General features: G+C 37.3%; 3 protein-coding genes and 1 non-coding gene across 4 annotated transcripts; 2 read left to right on the top strand and 2 right to left on the bottom strand.

Moving 5' to 3' along the window:
* Nucleotides 1–701: 701 nt before the first annotated feature.
* Nucleotides 702–1,115, bottom strand: LOC111883048 (uncharacterized). Its single transcript, XM_023879412.1, has one exon. The coding sequence runs from the start codon at nucleotides 1,113–1,115 to the stop codon at nucleotides 702–704; it is 414 nt and encodes a 137-aa protein (XP_023735180.1).
* Nucleotides 1,116–2,244: 1,129 nt separating this feature from the next.
* Nucleotides 2,245–2,351, top strand: LOC111883223 (small nucleolar RNA R71). The gene has a single exon (XR_002847378.1). It is a non-coding gene; the product is annotated as a small nucleolar RNA R71 (small nucleolar RNA).
* A 13,875-nt stretch (nucleotides 2,352–16,226) lies between these two features.
* Nucleotides 16,227–18,656, top strand: LOC111882974 (uncharacterized membrane protein At1g16860). The gene is made up of 4 exons (XM_023879336.3): nucleotides 16,227–17,138; nucleotides 17,305–17,460; nucleotides 17,606–17,817; nucleotides 18,085–18,656. The coding sequence occupies exons 1-4, from the start codon at nucleotides 16,407–16,409 to the stop codon at nucleotides 18,275–18,277; spliced, it is 1,293 nt and encodes a 430-aa protein (XP_023735104.1). The 5' UTR covers nucleotides 16,227–16,406; the 3' UTR covers nucleotides 18,278–18,656.
* Nucleotides 18,657–19,080: 424 nt separating this feature from the next.
* LOC111883182 (RPM1-interacting protein 4) lies at nucleotides 19,081–21,615 on the bottom strand. Its single transcript, XM_023879539.3, has 4 exons — nucleotides 21,560–21,615; nucleotides 20,943–21,368; nucleotides 19,865–20,059; nucleotides 19,081–19,277 (listed from the first exon to the last, which is right to left on the bottom strand). The coding sequence occupies exons 1-4, from the start codon at nucleotides 21,563–21,565 to the stop codon at nucleotides 19,257–19,259; spliced, it is 648 nt and encodes a 215-aa protein (XP_023735307.1). The 5' UTR covers nucleotides 21,566–21,615; the 3' UTR covers nucleotides 19,081–19,256.
* Nucleotides 21,616–21,925: the final 310 nt, after the last annotated feature.

Raw genomic sequence — 21,925 nt, 5'->3', positions numbered from 1 at the left:
AATTCGGCTGATGATATCAAGTACTTCGATGATATGATCAATTGGTACATCCGGTTTAGACAGACCATCCTTTCCATAACCAAGTGTCTGTTTAGTACCGTGAAGAAGAAGGTTCCAGCTTCAGCCGCCGGCCCAAGTAGGAAGTGAAGGTCTCGCTCCAAATTGACGCAAAGGGGGAGATTTTTGGGCTGAAAAGAGTTTTGATGTTGCGTCTTTTGGGCTCGTTAGATTAGCCTTTTTATTCTCCAGTTTGGGCCTGTCCAACCGAGAGCCTTTTATGTATAGTATTTAAGTTAATGCTTGCATGCATATTAGGTTAAGATTCTAGAGATTATCGACATAGCGATTTATCAAGAGAACAATATTTTCCAGTAATCGTTCTTGTAATCTTCCAATCCTTTACAGTTGATGTTCTTAATCGAGCTCTTCTAAGGATTTTATTTAATCATTCGACACGTTTGATTCAAGCTGTTTGTTCTTATTATTGCGTTCTGCCTTGTTATTAATATTGTGTTCTTGCTGTTTCATATTCATATACTTGTTCAAGATCTAATCGATCTTCATAGATTAAAAGTTACTTTTTAATCCTATCAGGTGCAAACTCTTTTACTAGTAATTCGTCATCCAAATCAATAGAGGAAACTTCTTCCTTACTTGTTTCTTCTTGCTTATAATCTTGTGTAGCCTTAAACACTGCTGATTCATCTCCCATCCCTTAATGTTATTGTAGACTCGCATACATCTACTAATGCACATGCGGTGTTCAAAAATGGTCTCCCCAAAATAATTGGACCTTTGGGGTCTTCTTCCATGTCAAGTATTACAAAATCCACGGGGAATACAAATTTGTCAACCTTTATGAGAATATCTTCACAAACACCTTTTGGACGAATGATTGTCTTATCTGCTAGATGGATCTTCATATTAATAGGCTTTGGCTCCGACAAATTTAACTTTTTGAAGAAAGAATATGGCATTAGATTAATACTTGCACCCGAATCGGTCAATGCCTGAGTAGCAATTATGTTTCCAAATTGACAAGGAATCGAGATGCTTCCCGGATCACCCTTCTTTTCTGGTAGCTCATTTAACACTAACTCAACGACTTTAGCCATATCTTTTCTAGCGGAAAAGAGACCTTAAGCAAGTTTACATATTTAGGCGTTTGTAGTATCGTTTCAACAAATGGAATGTTGACTTGAAGGGCTTTAACATGTTCCATGAAAGTTTTGTACTCTTTAACCTTTTCATCAGGTATGGATCGAATTCGATATGACAAAGATGGTCTGTAAGGCTGTAAGGGAACAACAGTTTTGTTATCAGACCATGGACTTGTCGAGACCATTAGAGGGACTCGGCGAGTCGTTTCGGATTTAGCTGAAACGCCTCTAACCGTTTCTTCTGCTTACTCCTTATTGGGGTTCTTCTGGATAGAGGTCAACGGAGTGAAGATTTTGTCAGAATCGGTGGCTATTACATTTATATGCGCCATTTTTGGGTTTTGTTCGGTATTGCTTGGAAGTCCATCAAGTGTTCTTTGATTAATTTGTTGTGCTAGCTGACCGATCTGTTTTTCAATGTTATGAAAGGAGGCTTGTTGATTCCTGAGCAATATTTGTTGATCTTTCATCATAGCTTGATGATCTTTAAGCATTTCTCTTTGCTCCTTCAATTCATTATCAGTTTGATTGTGCCTCTTCTCGGACGCTGCTACAAACCTTGTGAACATCTCCTCCAAATCAACTCTTTTTTCAATAACCGGTTCCTCTTTTTTATATAAACCCCTCTCTCTTTGTTTGAACTTCTCCTCCTTTGCCTTTTTGTATTCTTCATACGGGAGCCATTCCTTCTTCGGTTTCCGCCAATTGTCATCAAATCTGTCGCCAATTGAATAGCATACTTGCGCCTTTTTATTTCCATTCTCGTCCAAGTTGCAATCTCTCGTAAGGTGAGGTCCATTGCAATTTTCACAACCCACCCAAATAGCATGGATTGTTTGATCCATCTTTGTCATCTTCCTATCAAAACTATCTAGTTTAGCCATCATTGCCTCCATGCCATCGTTAACCGTGTTCACTACCCCTACTTACTTGTGATATTCTCTAGAATGTTTTGGAGAACTCCTCAATCAATTCCTTGATCAACGGGGGTGCCTTCTTTGTGAGGGGTCCTTGCGAGTCAAGGAGTTGTCGAGTTGTAACACTGACTCCATCATAGAATATGGAGACTTTTTGTTGGCTATTAAGGTCATGGTGTGGGCAATTCCTTAGTATACTTTTGTACCTCTCCCACGCCTCATAAAGGGACTCTCTGGGTTGTTGTTCAAAGTTGGCTATAACTTTCTTCAACTTGGCTATTTTTGAAGGTGGGCAAAATTGGTCAATGAATTCTTCTTTCATCTTAGCCCATGTAGTGATGGATCCGGGAGGGAGTGACTTAAGCCAATCTTTTGCAGCACCCTTGAATGTAACTGGAAGCATACGAAGCAGATGGGTTTCGCGAGGCACATTTGGAACATTAAAGTAATCAGCTACATCATTGACTTCATCCAAGTGTTTATAAGCATCTTCATGGTCTTTTCTGTAAAAGGGTATCTCCTTGAGTTGAGCAAGTATGTGACCCTTGAGCTCAAAAGTGCCAGTTGATGGAATTGCGAGTTGCACAAGTCCCAGGCCGGTGTCATCTCGTATCCTCTTCTTCCATTCCCCCATGGGGACTTCATCGATGTTAGCCATGGGAATAGCTAATTCGTCGTCGAAATCGGAATCGTGCCCGAATGTAGGGTCTTCTTCTCCTTCGGTTTCTTACTCGGTGTCCTCTTTGATTGGGTCGTCGCTTGCTAAAGAGGTGCTGGATTCTCCGACTTTCTTGCCCTTTTTCTTGCTGAAAACGGATTTAAGATTCCTTAGTGGTGAGTTCTTCAGTTTTTCGTGATCTCCAATTGTTATGCCTTTGTTTCTTCTAAGTGTTGCTTCCGAGTCGTCAAAAGGTGGGATCAGTGGTGTGCCTCGTCCCCTGGTCATAAACGTTCCGCAAACAAAAAGAAATACACGCGTAAAAAGAACAAAAGAAAATTAATAACGAGATTTTTCTGTTCAGCGATGGACTCGACGAGTCTGTTCAAAGGGACTCGGCGAGTCGAGTGCAAAAACAGCAAAAAAAAAATTAAACAAAATTTCCTAAAAACTACTAACTAAAATTCAATCCTAATGGTAAATTTAATAAAAACAGTAACTTTGTGCAAGAAAAATCTCACACAAACGATCGATAAGAATAGTAATCAATTCAAAGTTGGAATCGTTCCTCGGCAACAGCGCCAAAAACTTGATGTGTGTAAAACAGACTAGTTTTAATCCTACTTATAAAATTCAAATTAATCACACAAAGGCAGTGGACCTGTCTATTGGTGGTATAGTTCTAGTAAGCAGAGTATCGAACTCAAGGAATGGCAATTTAAACTAATTACAAAAATTATCTAATAGCAACTAACAAATAATAAAAGAGAGGGTTTTCTCTAGTTTTACAAGACTAGAAACTTACTAACTAATACTTAAACTAATTAACTGAAAACTAGATAAGCAAAGATTCGACTAAATTCAATAATAAAGGAGACTTCTGTTTAGGTTCAACTCAATTGATCCTATGGTTGATTTTATGGTAATAGTGCAATGGATTAACTCTTCTATTGGCTACCGATTCAGGTGATTAGATTCACATTCGCTACACTAATCCTTAGAAAACAAACTAACTCAAACAATGGCCAATTGTCTAAATTAATTTAATTCCCTAGGTTATTTATTCGGGTTAATTAAGACTTGTAATGGTTAACTTATTTGGTCCTTTAGTTAACCTCTTGTTGATGGTCATCACCCAAGCTCACACGTAAATTTACCTATTTTCTTATTAATTCTTGTTTCACATTCGCTAATCCTAGTCATATAATAAAGTGTTCACATAAATTATACGAGGTAAATAATTAAGAGATGTTCATGCAACTTAATTATCTTCCCATTAATAGAAAAATAGTTATCATTCACACAAAAGGTTCCTTAACAAGCTTAAATTAACAAAATCACCAATATTAAACTAATCCTACCATAAATCAAACCATAGTCTCAACATTGTCTCCCCAAACAGAAGTTAAGAGGTTTTAGCTCATGATTGAGGCAATTGAAAGCATAAAAACGAAATCTATATGTCTATACATGATGAAAAAAACAATAGATTGAATTAAGAATAATGAAAATTGCCTCTAATCTCCTTCGGAATCGAATTTTGGGTTGGATCTTCGTTCTCTAGGTCTTCTCTGACTTTTGTTCGCAGCTTTTCTCCCCATGGGTTCTATGAATTTTTTTTGTATCGATTTGAGAAACCGTATTTATAGATTCGACCCGACTCGCCAAGTCCATGGCCGACTCGTCGAGTCCGTCACTTAATCCCCGTGTACGGCAAGTTAAGGATTCCTTAGCTTCGCGAATCTTCGTAGCGACTCGTCGAGCCGATGCCAGACTCGCCGAGTTCCTTCCATTTTTTTAGTCTTTTCTTCTTTTGATCATTCCAAAACTTCCCGATGTTTACTCTTGCATCTTTTTGCTTCCGAGCATTCCTTTTGAACTAAAAACACAATTCAAACACTTTTAAGTATCTTTTGTCCATAATATGCAAATAAATAGCTAATAAATGATAAAAATCAATATTAAATAAAGGGCTAAATATGCACATATCACCAGAAATGGCAAGAAATGTTATTTCCTTTCATGCATTGAATAAACAAGGTTTTACCTTTTATTTTGATAATAATAATGGTAGTATTGATGCTTTCTTTAATAATGTTCTTTATTTTAAAGCATTACCTTGTGATGGTGTGTATGAAACTGTATCTGTTGTAGATAATCTAGGAAATAATGTATTGTGTATTGACTCTTCCACTAGCTTAGATAAAGCATCTTTATGGCATTGTCATCTTGGACATGTAAGCAAGAAACGCATAGGCCAACTCCAAAAGGATGGATTTTTGGAGTCATTTGACCTAAAGTCAGATGATAGTATGAATCTTGTTTGCTTGGTAAAATGACAAAGTCTCCTTTTACCGACACTTATGCTAGGGGTGAAGGTTTGTTGGATCTCATACACATGGATGTGTGTGGACCCTTCAGAACCACCACAAGAGATGCCAATCACTTCTATGTGACTTTTACTGATGATTTTAGTAGATATGGATATGTCTACTTAATAAAGCATAAGTCAGAAACCTTTGAGAAATTCAAAGAGTTTAAGCAAGAAGTGGAGAATCAGTTGGGCAGGAACATTAAGATGCTTCGATCCGATCGTGTTGGTGAGTATCTTAGTAATGAGTTCCTTGACTATCTTAAGGAATGTGGGATTGTCTCACAATTGACACCTCCTAGGACACCACAGTTGAATGGTGTAGCTAAGAGGAACAATCGGACCTTGTTGGACATGGTTCGTTCCATGATGAGTCGAGCTTCGCTACCAATCTCATTTTGGGGGTATGCCTTAGAGACTGCCGCCCATATCCTTAATCTAGTCCTTACAAAGAAGGTTGCCAAAACACTTTACGAGGTGTGGACTGGAAAAGTTCCCAATCTAGACCACATCAAGATTTGGGGTTGCGAGGCTTTCGTGAAATGCGAGACTCATGATAAGTTCGAACCCCGAAGTGAAAGGTGTATTTTCATTGGCTACCCACAAAAATCCTTTGGTTACATCTTCTACAGACCCAATGATAATGTGGTCTTTGTAGCAAGAAGAGGATTCTTTCGAGAGAGAGAAAGAGAGAGAGAGAGAGAGAGAGAGAGAGAGAGAGAGAATTCATAAGCTAAGGAGACAGTGGGAGGCAAATTGACCTTGAGGAAATTCAAGAGTCAAGTGCTGAAGGAACCTCAAACCCTAGCCCTCAACCTGAGGAGGAAACTCCTGTTGAGCCGACTGAAGAATCTATACCTCTGAGGCGTTCCACCAGAGTTAGGAATGCACCTGAGCATTATTATGGTTTCCATATTACTGCAGAAGGTGAAACACTTATCAGTGATAACACACTGGTAAATCTGGATGAGCCTAACAGCTACACGGAAGCCATGGCAGGCCCTGAGGCTGCTAAATGGAAAGAGGCTATGGATACCGAGATACAGTCCATGTATGACAATCAAGTGTGGAACTTGGCTGACAATGTACCTGATCGTAAGATAGTTGGGTGCAAATGGATCTTCAAGAAGAAGACCGACATGGATGGTAATGTACACACTTATAAGGCACGACTGGTTGCAAACGGTTATTCTCAAACTCCGGGAGTTGATTATGATGAGACCTTTTCACCAGTGGCCAAGATTAAGTCTATTAGGGTTCTATTAGCCATTGCTGCATTTCATGACTATGAAATATGGAAAATGGATGTCAAAACCTCTTTCCTTAATGGAAAGTTGGATAAAGATGTTTACATGGTTCAGCCAGAGGGTTTTGTCAGTACATAGTACCCTAATAGAGTGTGTAAGCTCGAGAGATCCATTTATGGATTGAAAAAGGCACCTCATAGATGGAATCTTTGCTTCGATGAGAAAGTCAAAGAATTTGGCTTTTCAAGGAGTGAAGATGAATCTTGTGTCTATGTCAAGGCTAGTGGGAGTATAGTCAGCTTTTTGGTACTATATATGGATGACATATTACTCATAGGAAATGACATCCCAACCCTGCAGGAAGTAAAGTCATGGCTTGGGAAGTGTTTCTCTATGAAGGACCTTGGAGAAGCTGCCTATATCCTAGGGATAAGGATTTTTAGAAACAGGAGTAAAAGACTAATTGGACTTAGTCAAAGCACCTATGTAGACAAAGTGTTGAAAAGATTCAACATGCATAACTCCAAGAAAGGTGAGTTACCTATCCAGTGTAATGCCAGACTGAGTAAAACTCAAATTCCGAGTACAGAGGCTGAGATAGCTGAGATGAGTCAAGTACCCTACGCTTCTGCTGTAGGCTCGATCATGTATGCTATGACTTGTACTCGCCCTGATGTTGCCTTTGCTTTGAGCATGGTTAGCAGATATTAGGGGAATCCTGGAAAGGCTCACTGGACAGCGGTAAAGAATATTTTCAAGTACCTGCGAAGGACTAAGGACTTGGTCCTTACCCTTGGTGGGAGTGGTGACTTGAGAGTTGTAGGGTATAGTGATGCTAGCTTTCAGACTGACAGGGATAATTTCCGCTCTTAGTCGGGCGGGATCTTTACCCTAAACGGAGGGGAAATTACTTGGAAAATTTCCAAGCAGGAGACAGTGGCTGATTCCACTTGTGAATCAGAGTATATAGCAGTAAGCGAGGCAACAAAGGAGGCTATATGGCTAAAGAACTTCGTCGGAGACCTTGGATTTGTACCAGCTATAAAGGAGCCAATGAAGATTTTTTGTGACAGCAATAGTGCGGTTGCCTTAGCCAAGGAACCAAGAGATCATGGGATATCCAGACACATTGACAGAAAATATCACTTCATCATACATCGAATAGAAAAAGGAATCCTCGTGGCAAAGAGGGTATCATCAGATGAGAACCTAGCAGATCCCCTAACGAAGGGATTGACTCGGGTTAAGCATCACCAACATGCTCGAAGCATTGGGCTGAAGGATGATATTAGTTTTAGTAGTTAGATAATTTTGAAATTTGTAAAATGTAATTGACGTTTGATGATAAATAAAAGCTGTTATTTATGAGTGAAGTGTTGCTATCTCTTGTCAATCGTTTACTATTATTTCTTTTTGCATGTTTTGGCTTCCAGAATAATTATGTTATGGTTTATATCATATTGTTCAAACTCTCCACAGTCGGTCATATGTTGGAAGTAGATATGAATCAAGACTGTCATGGGTTGGCTTGTAGAGGTCTAAGGTGTTAGACAAAGCGGGGCTACAACACTCATGAGTGCTCATAAGTTCTGAGTATTGGATTAAACCCACGCTCACTTGTATCACTTCATGGAATTTATCTTGAGTGATCGTGAGACGGTAATATCATATAAGTCTTCAAACCTAGAGATATGATTTGTTGCCTATGATTTGATTATGCATTGATCGCACGAAAATGCATTGGTAACTCGATGTTATAAATCGTGCTTTTGTGTGTAATTTAACAAGTAGTAGAGCAAAAATATGAGTCAAAGTTTATCTGTTCCTTTTAGGATTAGAAGCGATACCTGGGCCCCTCGATGATTTTGTTTTGACCTATGTATCGGGCCCGGTCAGAACTAAATTGATGTGTTCAGTTAAGTTCTATGTCAAACAAATCAGAAATCGGGAAACAAATGTTGGACAATAATCAAGACCATGTTCCATGTATTTGTCCGACTGATATCTAGAACAGAGGATTATATGATCACTTATTTAAAATGGCGCTTCATAGTTCAACAGAGTTTAAAGAGCTATGATTGTTGATCGGTTCCTGAAGTCATACTTGCAACTATAGTTATTAGACTTATCCAAGTGGGAGACTGTTGGATATAGTGTCTAAGTCCATAACTATATTTGGTATGTACTTGACCCGACCCGGCATGGTCCATTTGGGTTGCATTTCACCCGAACAAATTATGGATAATCTTTTGAGAATAGTATAAGTTATGATTTATTAATATATTATAAGTTCTAATATATTAATATAAAATCATATTATTTAATTAGTGTTGATCAATAATTAATTTAGTGATCAAAAGTATGACTAATTAAATATGGGCTCTTGTATTTATATAGTGTGGGCTATTGCTTATTTGGAATGGACTAGGCTTGCATGGAAAGTCCATGGATACTCCATGGAGCTTTAACCCATGGATCTCATGGAAATGAAAAGACATGGGTATTAGGGTTTACATGGATATAACCCTAATCCACCACACTATATAAAGGAGGCTTTGGTTCTTGAAATCACACTAGTTGTGGTGAGTATACTAAGAAGGCCGATTTCAAGAAGGTTGTGACTATTCTCTCAAGGTTCCAAAGTTTATGGTGATTTGTGATTTCCATTTGAGGCATCCACACTATTGGTGCTAGGCTCTCAAACTCCAAGCAATCAACTACAACTACAAGGTAAGTGATTCTACTAGCTTTATTTGATTCAAGTTCCCTATGCCATGCTAGATAGGATAAGAACCTTGGAAAAAATAATTATTTGCATGTATCTTAGTCAAACATAGATCCAAGGTTTCTAGGGTTGCATGTACACCATAGGAGTGTTAGAATGCTCAAAACCCATCACTTTCGACCCACTAACCATGGTGAGGAAGACTCATCTCAGACTGTTAAATCTCACAGATAAATCTCTGGCTATTGGTCCGAAAATCCCCGCGCTATCATCATAAAATAACATCCAATTAATAATTAGATCTCATTTCACACAAAGAGTCTAAACTAAGGTAAAAGACCATTTTACCCTTTACCTAACTTGGCCCAAGGCCAAAGCCCAAACCAACTACTCAAAAAGGCCCAATTCCAAAAATGGTCACCTAAAGCCCAATTATGGCCCAATCTTCCAAATTAAGCCTAAACCCCTTCATGGGCCTTCAACCAAAAGAATCCAAACTAGAAATATGATGGCCCAACAAGTCCCTAAACTCTGAAGGTCCACACATGGCCCAAAACCGAGAAGCCCAAATCTAAAGCCCACCTGCTGAGTATGCGGGGCGTACTCAGCTTGTACGCTCAGCGTACACGCTCTGGGGCAAGTACGCGCAACATACCAACTTGTACGCCCAACGTACTCCCTAGTTGACCACCCCACATCAATAAGCACTTAATCCATTCAGCCCTTACTCCATACTCTCAGATCTTGTCTCAAAAAATGATTTATCACGTAAAGTTGGCAACTTTACATGCTTGCATGGCTTAATGGGGCTCTAGAGCTCAAAAGAGCTTAACAAAGGGTGTTAACACATGCATGAGTCCATACACTCCATAAAGTTTTCATTTTTATGCATAAGGGACCCCTAACATGTCCAGATTTAAAAGGTTAAGCTTCTAAAACGACCTTAGCTCACAAGGACCAACCAAAATAGCCATAAACAAGCCCAAAAGAAGATCTATACAAGGATTTGAAAAGTTATGGACTTTATACCTCAAAAGTCAAAAAATGATGAAGCTAAATCTGGATCTCTAATCTCTTCTCCAAAGAATGAATCTTCAATCTTCTTCTACCACTTCAAGATACACAAAAGCACACCAAAATGCTTCACAAGAGCTCAAAACACCAAAACAAAGGCTAAGGGAGAGGTTAGGGTTTTCAATATATGGAGGATGGTCTAAAATGGTCAGGAGATGGGTTTAAGAAGCTTAAATAGGGCACAAACCCTAAAAATTAGGGTTTGTCCCAAACCAACGTACGCCCAACGTAACCCCACATACGCCCAGCATACGTGGGCGATGCCTACGATCTAAGTCTAGCTAATATGCTAAGCGTACTCATAGAGTAATCCCCGCGTAATAGCCAGAGGACCAAAATGCAACTATTTTGTTTTAGCAAGGGTTAAAAGGAAACTTACAAGGTCTGAATGTTATACTGGCCAACTAATTTTTATGTGTAGGATGTATGTCATTATGTGACTATTACTTATGTGATTGTATGATATATGCATGGAGCCAATTTTGGCTCAGAGTCATTATGGACTCGTGGTTGATATGTCTAGGGTTGATACAAACCCAACACAACCATTTGTTGTTACATAGGATTGATACGGACCTGACATAACAACATGATTTTATATTTTTGTGTATTGTGTATGTGGTGTTTTGGCACAGCTCACTAACCTTTGTGCTTACATATATGTTTTTGGTTTCAGGTACTTCTGGTAAGAAAAAAAGGAAAGGCCTGACATGATGGCACAACATCCTCCCCCTCATGATTTCTGCATTTTATGATCCCTGTTACTCTCATATTTTGTGATTGTTGTATTTTGGATGTTTTTGTAACGCTTGATTCAGGTGCACATTTTATTATTTTGATGAAGTTAAAATTTCAATCCTGGCCCCTCTCATGACGTGGGATTTCTTGTCGTGTCATGAGGAATTAAATGATCGTGCCATTTTGCGGCTCATGACGTGAGCAATGGATAACTCATGACATGAGATTTGTCTGTGTGTAAAGCCCTAGTTTTGAGGGTTTCACTCCATATTTAACGATAGTGAGGGCTAGGGTTAGCCACCCTCAGCCTCCATCACCTCCTTACCCTGCCTTTCAAAACCCTAGCATCCATTGTTGGTCTTTGAGCTCATTTGTAGTGTTTTTAGCCAAGAGGAAGAAGAGGAAGAGCATCCAGTTCATCATTCCTGCATTCAAGCCTCACCATCATCCATTTTGGAACCTTCTGGACTTGCTGTGAGTTCCAAGTTCCTTGCTTTATGCGTCCTTAAGCTTAGATATAGGTTTTTGTGCTTATTTCTATATATTCAAGTTGATATAGTGATTGGAGTCCACAAAGTTGCCAACTTTATGGATCTCCAGGGTCCCTTGAGTGTTATAGTTAATAGATCTGTAGTTTGGTGGAGTTTTATGACTCTTGTGTGAGATTTGATGTCATATTTCCCCATTTGTGCCCTAGTTGGTGTTGGGACATGTATTGGACATGCATGTCCAAACAGCCACTATTTTTATGATGTTCTGGAGTGAATTAGACTATATGGAAGGTTTGGTTGCTTGTCGATCCATAGTTTAATTAAGAACTTCTGATCTGGGTATCTTCACGACGTGAGGGTTTGGGGTGTCATGATGTGAGGATGCCAATCCTCGACTATTTTGGACTTTTTCGGATCATGACATGACCATTAGAGGGGCCACGACGTGACCCCTAGATGTGAGGCTTTTGGGTTCAACTTGACTTTGACCTTGACCAAGATTTAACCAAGTTTGACCTATGGGTATTTTGGGTATTTTGAGCTGTATTTGAGACTGGTCATTATTTGATGAATAGATTTCGTTGAGATGTATTCGGAGATGTGTTCTGTTCAACGATCTTGCTCATACTGAGAGGTGAGTCTTCCTCACTGTACTTGCGGGTCGAAGGCACCAATGTCGGCCCATTGGATTGATATCATGGTTTACCATATGTTGCTATGTTGTACTGATCTGTTAGATCTGTATTTTAGTTTCTAGGGTGTTGTTATGCGGTAGTGATCTGTAGATCTGCATGTTTGTCTGTTGGCTGATTATATGTTTATCTGTTATGTATATGTCGACATATTTTGAGTTGTGATTGAGGTTTTTCTGCTTTATGCGTGAGCCAACAGACCGGGGGCATTCCAACCTGATGGTTGATTGGGCTCGAGGGTATTTCATGCCGGCGATGACTAGACCCGGAGGTTGACTGGGCATGGGGTATTCCAACCCGATGGTTGATTGGACCCGACATGCTGTTGTTTATGTGTTGGTACTTAAAGGGAAACTCATTAAGTTTTGGCTTACGGTTTTAGTTTATGGGTTCAGATACATCTAATGATCGCAGTAGGGGTGAGCATGGTGCGGTTCGGTGCGGTTTTCGGCCAAAACCGAACCGAAAACCGCAACTTCGGTTTTTTGAAATTTAGAAACCGCACCGTTCGGTTTTATGCGGTTTGGTTTTTTTGCGGTTTTTTGTTAGTTTTTTTTCGTTTTGCCTTTTTACTTAAACTCAAGTAACTCAGCGAGTTACCTTGACTCAGATGAGGAGTGCTAATCATTAATTGGAGATAAACCGATACTACCACCTCTTGGATTGAAATCATATTACATAACCACTCATCAAACATGTTTCTAATGCTTCAATATAATACGAATTTAATATAATATTTGTTTCACAAGTACATACGATAATATCAATTAATGTATTCATAAAAATGATACTATATCACTAATAGTCTTCATATTTGAATGTTAAAAAATGTCATAAACATTATTTGTTATTGTAAATACCACTGAATGTATGCTTAAAAATATACAATCATCATCCGATATATAAGATAGATATTTACATTTATAGAAATTTTAGTTGTCATAAGTTCTTGGTTCTTACAAATATCAACACCTAATAGATATATATATATATATATATATATATATATATATATATATATATATGCGGTGCAGTTCAGTTTTTTGCGGTTTTTGCGAGATTAGAAACCATACCGCACCGAGTATTTTCGGTTTTTGCAAAACTAAAAACCGCACCATCGGTTTTCATTTCGGTTTCGATTTTTCGGTTTTGGTTTATGTGGTTTTTACGGTTTTTTTGGTTTGCGGTTCGGTTTTTGCTCACCCCTAGATCGCAGGAAGGCGAAGGCGTGACCGTACATATCCTCCTATCTGATGACATTATGATTTTGGATAAACAATTTGGAAACCTTGGTTTTGTAAACATTTTTATAATATGGGTTGTTTTTGAAAGTTTTAAATTGTTGTGATTTTTGGGATGTTACAGTTTTCGAGACATGTGATGTTTGGATTGATGAATTGAAAAATGAAAAGTTTACTTATGGATTTGGGTCATTATAAACAAAAGGAATATAATTACTAATGTTTCAAGCATAATCGTATATACTTCTGATTCATTTGAAAATATTGAACTCTTAGTTGCTCTAGAAATCAAGGAGAGAGAAGAAAACACTTGCAAGAATCGAATTCTATTAATGCAAGGGAGAAAAGGAACAAAATTAATAAAGGTCAAAGGTTCTATTTCTCCCCGAGGTAACTTGGAGACACAATTGATTTGAACTAATTAAATAATCATATTTAATTCAAATTCAAATCATTTCCTTATCTGTTAACAAGAATGATTCGAGAAGCTCCTAGAGCCTCTCCAAAACCGTCCACCCTCTTAGGGTTTCCAGAATGTTCATTTTGCTCAACTATTGAACAATTAACATTTAGTCGCTATACCTTTAAATAATTTCCGATTAATCTAATTAATTTCAACAAGTTTTTAACTAATTTATCAAGCTATGATAAATTAATAAACTATTAATCTCACTCTCTTATATCCTTTTCTAGCTATTTTAGCTCCCTAAGGAATCCCTTAATGGACTTTGTTATTATTCCCAAATTTATACCAATTAGTTATGACATTGTACGTCAATTTCCAACAGGTATAACAAACCCCATACAATTAATGCCTCCAAATCTTGAGAGCAAAGACCACTGCTCCCAACTCCAAATCGTGTGTATGCTAATTTGCTTTATGAGACTTCAATTGCCTCGATGTGTACGCAATCACATGACTAGTATGTATAAGCACGACTCCCAAACCCATAATTAAAGCATCATAGTAAACCACAAGGCCGTCAATATCGGTGCCTCACACAACCTGTGCCTCAAAGTCTCGAACATTGTCTACTGCTCTGACCCCCAATGAAAAGCATCATTCTTTTCAATAAACGATTCAGGGATACCGCTATCTTGAAAAAACACTAGATAAATCCTCGATAATAACCAGTCAACCCAAGGAAACTCCGGATCTGAGATGAAGTGTTCAGAACCTCCCACTGCATCATTGCCCTGATCTTGGTTGGATTGACCAAGATACCATTCTGACTGACGAGGTGCCCCAAGAACTGAACCTTGCACAACCAAAACTCATACTTAAAGAGTTTAACATATAATCTCTCCCTCTCTAAATCCTCAAGAACCTTCTGCAAATGCTTTACATGCTGCTCCTTGGTCTTAAAGTAAAACAAATATCATTAATGAGCACATTCACAGACCGGTCAAGCATCGGTCTAAACACCCGATTCATCAGATCCATGAACATTGTCGTTGCATTGGTGAACCTAAATGACATCACTACGAACTCATAGCGGACATAACGAGTCTAGAAGGTCGTCTTTTGCACATCCTCATCCCTGACCCTCATCTGATGGTAAATTGACCTCAAATCAATCTTAGAAAACCAAGATGCACATTGAAGCTAATCAAATAAATCGTCAATCCTCGGTAGCGGGGAACGACTTTTCATCATGCGCTTATTAAGCTCCTTGTAGTCTATGTACATCTTGTGCGAACCTTCTTTCTTCTTGACAAATAAAATCGGTGCACCCCAAGGCGAAATACATAACCTAATGAACTCCATGTCCAAAAACTCTTGAAGCTGGGTGGATAACTCATGCATCTCTACTGGTGTAAGATGATATGGTACCTTGTCTATCGGAGCCGCATCCGGGATCACATAGATCCTAAACTCAACCTACCTCTTCGAAGGCACACCTGCCAAATCCTCAGGGAAGACGTATAGAAACTCACAAAATACAGGCATATCAGAAACCGACTTCTTCTTCCTCTCTTTAGTGTCAACAACATAAGCAAGATATCCTGAGTAACCATGTTGTAAATATCTCTTAGCCCTTGCGATAGAACATAAAGTTTATATAACTCTGACGCCCACACTATGTATGATTAACTCTCCCCCACTTAGAGTTCGAACTACCACCAACTGACGCACCAACTGCGACTCACAATCAATCGGAGGTTTAAAACAACTCAACCAATCTATGCCCACGATCACACTAACCTCCCCATAGGAATGAGAATACAATCAATCAGGAATCTCACTCTGAAAATCTCCATCACAGAGTTGCGATAAACCTTCAAAGTTGCACCATATGATCATCCACAATGACGACGTCCAATAGACGATCAAGTGCTCCTAAAACAACATTAAAGCTCCTATTGAATGAAAGTGATATGAAGAATTGACTATTTTTTCGTATCTATCTTTTTCTTTTTTTGAAACGACAAAAAAACCTTTATTTTGGCATCTAATAATGTCTAATGTCATAAATTACAAAATATGATGTATATATGTATAAGTTGCAACTTCAGAGAGCCAAAAAAAACATTGATAACCGACGACGCAACAAGTATTAACCTATTGTTAACCGGTTAAACCTTTTTAATTGAACTATTCTTAATTATTTATGTCAACTAAGTCATACAAAAATATTACATTAAATTAGAAAAAATAACACTTTTAAAACATTAGTACTAAAAAAATTAATAATAAAATTTGTAAACCAAAACGAAAACAAGTTAAAGACTAACGGTTACCAAAAAAAGAAAAGAAAAGGGAAAAAAAAAAGCACATACGGGCAACGTACAGAGAAAAAGTGCAACGTGTCATTATCACAAAAATCCATCAATTTTTCCTCATTTTCGCCTAAAACACGCTTTTCCAGCAGGAATAATCTTTCACATGCATCATTCACTTGTACAGTACAAATATCTTGTTGCTATCAACCTCCATTACCACGATATTCGCATTCTCTCTCTGCCACTTCACTTTCTCTCTCCCTGCAACTTCACTCTTTCTTCAATTTTCGCACACAGAATCTCTTATCTTTCTGCAATCTCACACACTTTACCCCTCTTTCTCGTTATCTCCTTGCGGGATTTCGAAAATGGGGAGCAGAATCCCATCACACCAGCTCAGCAATGGACTATACGTATCGGGTCGACCCGAGCAGCTCAAAGAACGCCAACCCACAACTGGGTCACGAGCCATACCCTACACCGGCGGCGACGTCAAAAAATCCGGTGAACTTGGGAAAATGTTCGACATACAAGTTTCAGACCACCCACAAGTACCATCGCTGCTTAAGCCTCACCGGGCTTCATCTTCTTCTCAACTGACCAGCGGTTCCTTCAGATCCGGACCCAATTCCGGCTCCGGTCCCATTCCTAAGCGAGGTTCCGGTTCCGGGTCTGGCCCGATGGTCGCGCTTCAACCAACTGGTTTGATCACATCCGGGCAGCTTGGATTGAGCGCCGGAAGAAGGTCCGGTCAGCTGGACCCCTCAGCGTCTGTGATATCCACAGGGAAGACTGTTTACGGGTCGTCTGTTACGACGCTAGGGTATGATGATGTGAGGTTAGGGTTTAGGGTGTCAAGAAAGTTAATGTGGGTGTTATTGGTGATGGTAGTGATGGGTTTGATGGTGGGGGCGTTTTTAACGGTGGCGTTGAAGAAGCCGGTGATTATGGCGGCGGTGGCGGCGGTTTTAGTTCCGGCTATGATAATCATACTGTGGAATTGTGCTTGGAAGAAAAGAGGATTGTTAGCTTATTTACGAAAATATCCCAATGCGGAGCTTAGAGGCGCCATTGATGGTGAATTCGTCAAGGTCACAGGGGTAATTCACCTACTCTCTATTCGTATACATACAATTTATGGAAAGTACATCTGTTTATGCACAATTAATCATCATTTAGTACCTCTTCTATTGACATTATATGTGTATTGTTTTTTTATATATAAGTATTATTATATTAATTAGCGGATTTAATAATTAAATGCAGATTGTGACATGTGGTAGCATACCTCTTGAATCCTCTTTTCAAAAGGTGTCAAGGTGTGTATATGTTTCCACAGAGTTGTATGAATACAAAGGATGGGGAGGGACATCCGCTAATGCTAAGCACCGTTGCTTCTCTTGGGGGTGTAGTAATTCCGAGGTACATTTTGTTTAGGGTTAAATGCAAGAAAGAGCATCGTACTTTTATGAAAACACAATGCTATAGGCTATAGCCTATAATAAACAAATGAATGAAAGTATGTTGCTATTTATTGTATTTTAAAGGCAACCATTTTTGTTAGCAGAAATACGTGGGTGATTTTTATATATCGGATTTTCAATCGGGGTTAAGGGCTCTTGTGAAAGCTGGATACGGAGCTAAAGTGGCTCCTTTTGTCAAAGAAACAACGGTTGTTGATATTACCAAACAAAACCGAGAACTATCTCCAAATTTTCTTAGTTGGCTTGCGGACCGTAGCCTCTCGAGTGATGACCGTGTTATGCGTCTCAAAGAAGGGTAATCCACTTCTTTCATAAAATTACGTTTTTGCCCTTACTCATTGACTCTTGATTTCAATTTTTTCTCACCCAAACCAAAAGGTGGGTGCTAAAAGACATAAATGCCCTCTTCATCCTCATGTCCCTTGTAACAAATGCAACTAAATACAACTTTTTCTGTTCTGTCCTGTCTTATGTCCCTTGTAACAAATGCAACGCAGTACAACCTGTTATGTCCTGTTCTGTCTTCTGTTCTGTCATGTTATCGTCTTTCTATATGACGCAGGTACATCAAAGAAGGGAGTACAGTGAGTGTGATGGGTGTGGTGCGGCGACACGATAACGTGGTCATGATCGTTCCACCAACCGAGCCCATGTCCACCGGCTGCCAGTGGGCCTGCGGGCTTCTTCCCACTTATGTTGAAGGCCTTGTGTTGACTTGTGACGAAAGTCAAAACGCTGATGTCATACCTGTGTAAATTATTGCTTTATGATCGAAATTACCGTAATGCCCTCCCCTCGGCTCAGGTCGCGACCCCACCATAGCTTTGCAGACTATTTATGTATAGAAGTTGCAGATGGAGAGCCTTGGTGGCTTGGTGAGTTTTAGGGTTGTTTGTGATGAGTACAAGGGTATTTTGGGTATTTCCTTGTACATGTTGGCTTAAGTTGTGGTAGATTAGGGTTGTTGCTGCATTGGAAGTTGTACGGTACAAGTTTCTCAATGCATTTCTTGCAAAATAGTCCCCAGAAGTTACATATGCTTTAACATGGAAGTGGGTGACAGTAATATGATGATTAATTGTAATAAAATGATTTAAAGTTGAGAATAAATAATTTTACTTTTAGTTTAGTAAACTTCTATTATATCAACTCCACCGGTTTTTTGAAACATGCAAAAATCCGTACCTATATTAAAATTGAACTAAAAAACCAGCGAGACTTAAAATTGTTTGAACCTGAGGAGTCATTATATTGTAATCTATAAATATCTTTGGGATTAATGAGAATGTATCACGGAATATTTTAAATATCCTTTTATGTAACATTAAAATTGTTTGAAGATAAAAGGTATAATGGTCATTTTTTTTTAAAAATTAACTGCTGAGTGAGTTGTTAAAATAGATATTTATATTGTAATTTATAAATATCTTTGGGATTAAGGAGTATGTATCACGGAATATTCTAAATATCCTTTTATGTAACATTAATTGCTGAGTTGTTAACTTAGATATTTGTGGAGTAAAAATGCAATGAAGCTAAGTTTTAAGGACTCTAAATGAAAAATAATAAAACATATGGATTTTGTCCCTAGGAGGGTTGAAATCACAAATATTAATCAATATAATTTTACACCAGATAATCTTAATAATAATAGTTTGACAACATAATTGATTTAACTAAAAATTATGCGTACATTCTTAAAAAAACAATGTGGAGCCACAATCCCTTCACTTTTTAATACAGACAGCACCATTTCTGCATAATGATAATATCAGATACGAAAGTTAAATACTTCCTCAAAGTAATAATAACCATTGAGTTGTTTTAGTTTTTGTCCATTAAAACCATTTATTTTCTAAAATTTGTAAATCAAGGGTTGGTAAAAACTTACGAATAGATTAGATTTGTTGTATTAAAAAATAATAAAATTACTAATTGAAATTAAAAGACTTATGTGGACGATGTTATAATTTCTAGAAATTAAAAAAATTACAGTTTCTAACAAAATAGTAACAATTATCCGGAGTGACAACTAATGTTTTCAGAAACTAAACTATTAATGCTATGTAATCTTTTTAGATCCACTTAGATGAACATGGAATAACAATTAATGTTTTCTTGAATAACAAAAAATGCAACTGGTTTTCTTGAATTATCAGTTGCGAAACATTAATTTATCAAAATTAGAAAATATAATGGTTTTATGGACACAATAACAACCTAATTGCTTTTTAAGCATCGGAATATAATAGATATGTTTTTTCTGGATTTTTTCTTATCTTTACATTTTATATGATAATGTTATAATGGTTTGTATTTCATGTGACTAAAAAGATACATACCTTGATTCCTTTGCTATCTTTTTTAGGATTTTTGGGGATATTTGGATTATCATGTTGAGGGATTGGTGGGAATTTGGTGGCTGCAATGTGTTTTTCCTCTTTGACTTTCTGAAAAATGACTGTAAAACCATCTCCAGATCTTGGGTCCTTTTCATCCCATGCCCCAAACATTGGGACCGATGCTGATCTATGCGACTGTCATAATGTAAAATTTACAACTTTTAATGCATAAGGTACATGTAATTTCAAGATTATGAGAACATGCGAACCACAAATTCTTTAACACAAAAATAGTATGAAATCTTCTTCGATTACACTTACAACATAGAAAATAGGTGTTGATGAAGAGTGGATACACTGAATTTGATGTTATATATTTAATATTACAACACCAAACTTGAGTTTGTATATTAATTGTTAAATATCTAACAAAAAATTAGAATTTAATCCATACAAAATATGGTATTACAGAATGTGTGTCGGGAGTTTGAACATAAGTTCAATATTGGATATGATTTTTAGGAATTTTAGTATGCATTTAAAATTGTCATTTTTATTTTAGCAAGTTTTCATAATATAGAATATTATTATAATAAAATATTAGTTTTTTTTTCTCACGACATATCATCACAAGATTAAAGTATGTGGAATTCGAACGTAGACAACTTCATTTTGAAATGCTTAAATATCAAGAATAATCATTACGTCATTAAGTCTTATCGGTGTGCATAATGAAATATAGTATAATTACACATAAGTGTTATGATTTAATAAAATGAACAATATAGTAATAAAAAATATGCTATTTTATTATTAAAATATTTAAAGTTAGACTAGCAATTATCATACAAACATAAGATGTACTCTGTATTTAATTTAAAGTGTTATTATATGTATTTATTCGCTAACATAGAAAATTAAACAAATACACCCACCAACTCACACACAGAATAGGGTACACCTAACAATTAGGAGGGGATTACATATAGAATAAGCCTTAAATTATGGTTTATGTGTTTTAAATGTTTGAGATTGCCTAAATTAGCTCAATATAAATAAAGAACAAAATTTCACATACCACAATATCGTCGGCTGGATTATATCCATATCTTGGTCTATTGGGTGCGGGCGAAGGTGAAGGTGGTGCAAAATTACTTGTCATTTCTCTTGTGTTTGTGTTTGGGCTCTTTTTTCGATCTGATTTGTAGCTTTGTTGCTTACTTGATAAATCTGAGATCGAACTCCTTTCACTACTTACTTTTGATGAGGTCGTACTTTTCTTGCCTCCAGATTTCATGTTTTTATCTGCAAAAATGATATCATCATTGCTGATATCATCATTATTGCCTCCATAAGCCATAAAAGCTTCAGGGTTTTCCTCTGGGTCGTTAGGGTTTATCATGATACCGGAGCCTTTATCTTTCCGTGCGTTGTCAAAGTAAGCTGTGTAAGGGACATTGTCAGCATCCCAACTCCCAAACTTTGGGATATGCGAACGTTGTTGCTGCCATAAATAATTAAATAATTATATTTAATACGTATTGATTTGTTATTATTTCAAACGGGTAAATAGGAAACACAAGGTTATAAATAAAGAAAATCAAGATTATTATTGATTAGAGGTTAATAAAGGAACAAAATCAAGATTATATAAGAACAAATTAAAACCCTTAGAAGTGATGAGAAATAACTTACAGACATGATTGGTTTCTGATTGAATTTGAAAGAAGAATGAGAAAAAGGAAATGATGACAGAGTGAAGAAGTCTTGCTTTTGTTATTGCTTGTGGGACCATTTTGAAAATTTATATTAATTTTCGGCCTGCAGGAAAAATTCCAAGGACTTGGAGGGGTGGTTCTAGACAATATTTTGATAACTACAATGTTTCAAAAGTTTAAGACAATAAAAATTCTTTAATTTTTGACACTACATTAATAAACTTTATTACAAACTAATTATTATATTTGTAGTAAAATAAGACATGTTTATCGATCCACTCAAATATGGTTTATAATATGAATTTTTGTAGTCTAAATTCTATGTTGCATTATTCAATAAACC

The sequence above is a fragment of the Lactuca sativa genome, chromosome 4 (assembly GCF_002870075.4).
Source record: "Lactuca sativa cultivar Salinas chromosome 4, Lsat_Salinas_v11, whole genome shotgun sequence".
NCBI lineage: Eukaryota > Viridiplantae > Streptophyta > Magnoliopsida > Asterales > Asteraceae > Lactuca > Lactuca sativa.
This window is presented reverse-complemented; position numbering and strand designations above follow the sequence as displayed.

What these genes read in the sequence shown, in the direction of transcription:
- LOC111883182 (XM_023879539.3), bottom strand. An exon ending in ATCCAGCCGACGATATTGTG is followed by an intron (nt 20,060 to 20,942) that starts GTATGTGAAATT and finishes ACATTATGACAG; the next exon opens with TCGCATAGATCAGCATCGGT. An exon ending in AAGATAGCAAAGGAATCAAG is followed by an intron (nt 19,278 to 19,864) that starts GTATGTATCTTT and finishes ATCATTATGCAG; the next exon opens with AAATGGTGCTGTCTGTATTA.
- LOC111883048 (XM_023879412.1), bottom strand. Translation starts at nt 1,115, where the DNA reads ATGGCTAAAGTCGTTGAGTTAGTGTTAAATGAGCTACCAGAAAAGAAG.
- LOC111882974 (XM_023879336.3), top strand. Translation starts at nt 16,407, where the DNA reads ATGGGGAGCAGAATCCCATCACACCAGCTCAGCAATGGACTATACGTA. An exon ending in AATTCGTCAAGGTCACAGGG is followed by an intron (nt 17,139 to 17,304) that starts GTAATTCACCTA and finishes AATTAAATGCAG; the next exon opens with ATTGTGACATGTGGTAGCAT. An exon ending in GTTATGCGTCTCAAAGAAGG is followed by an intron (nt 17,818 to 18,084) that starts GTAATCCACTTC and finishes TATATGACGCAG; the next exon opens with GTACATCAAAGAAGGGAGTA.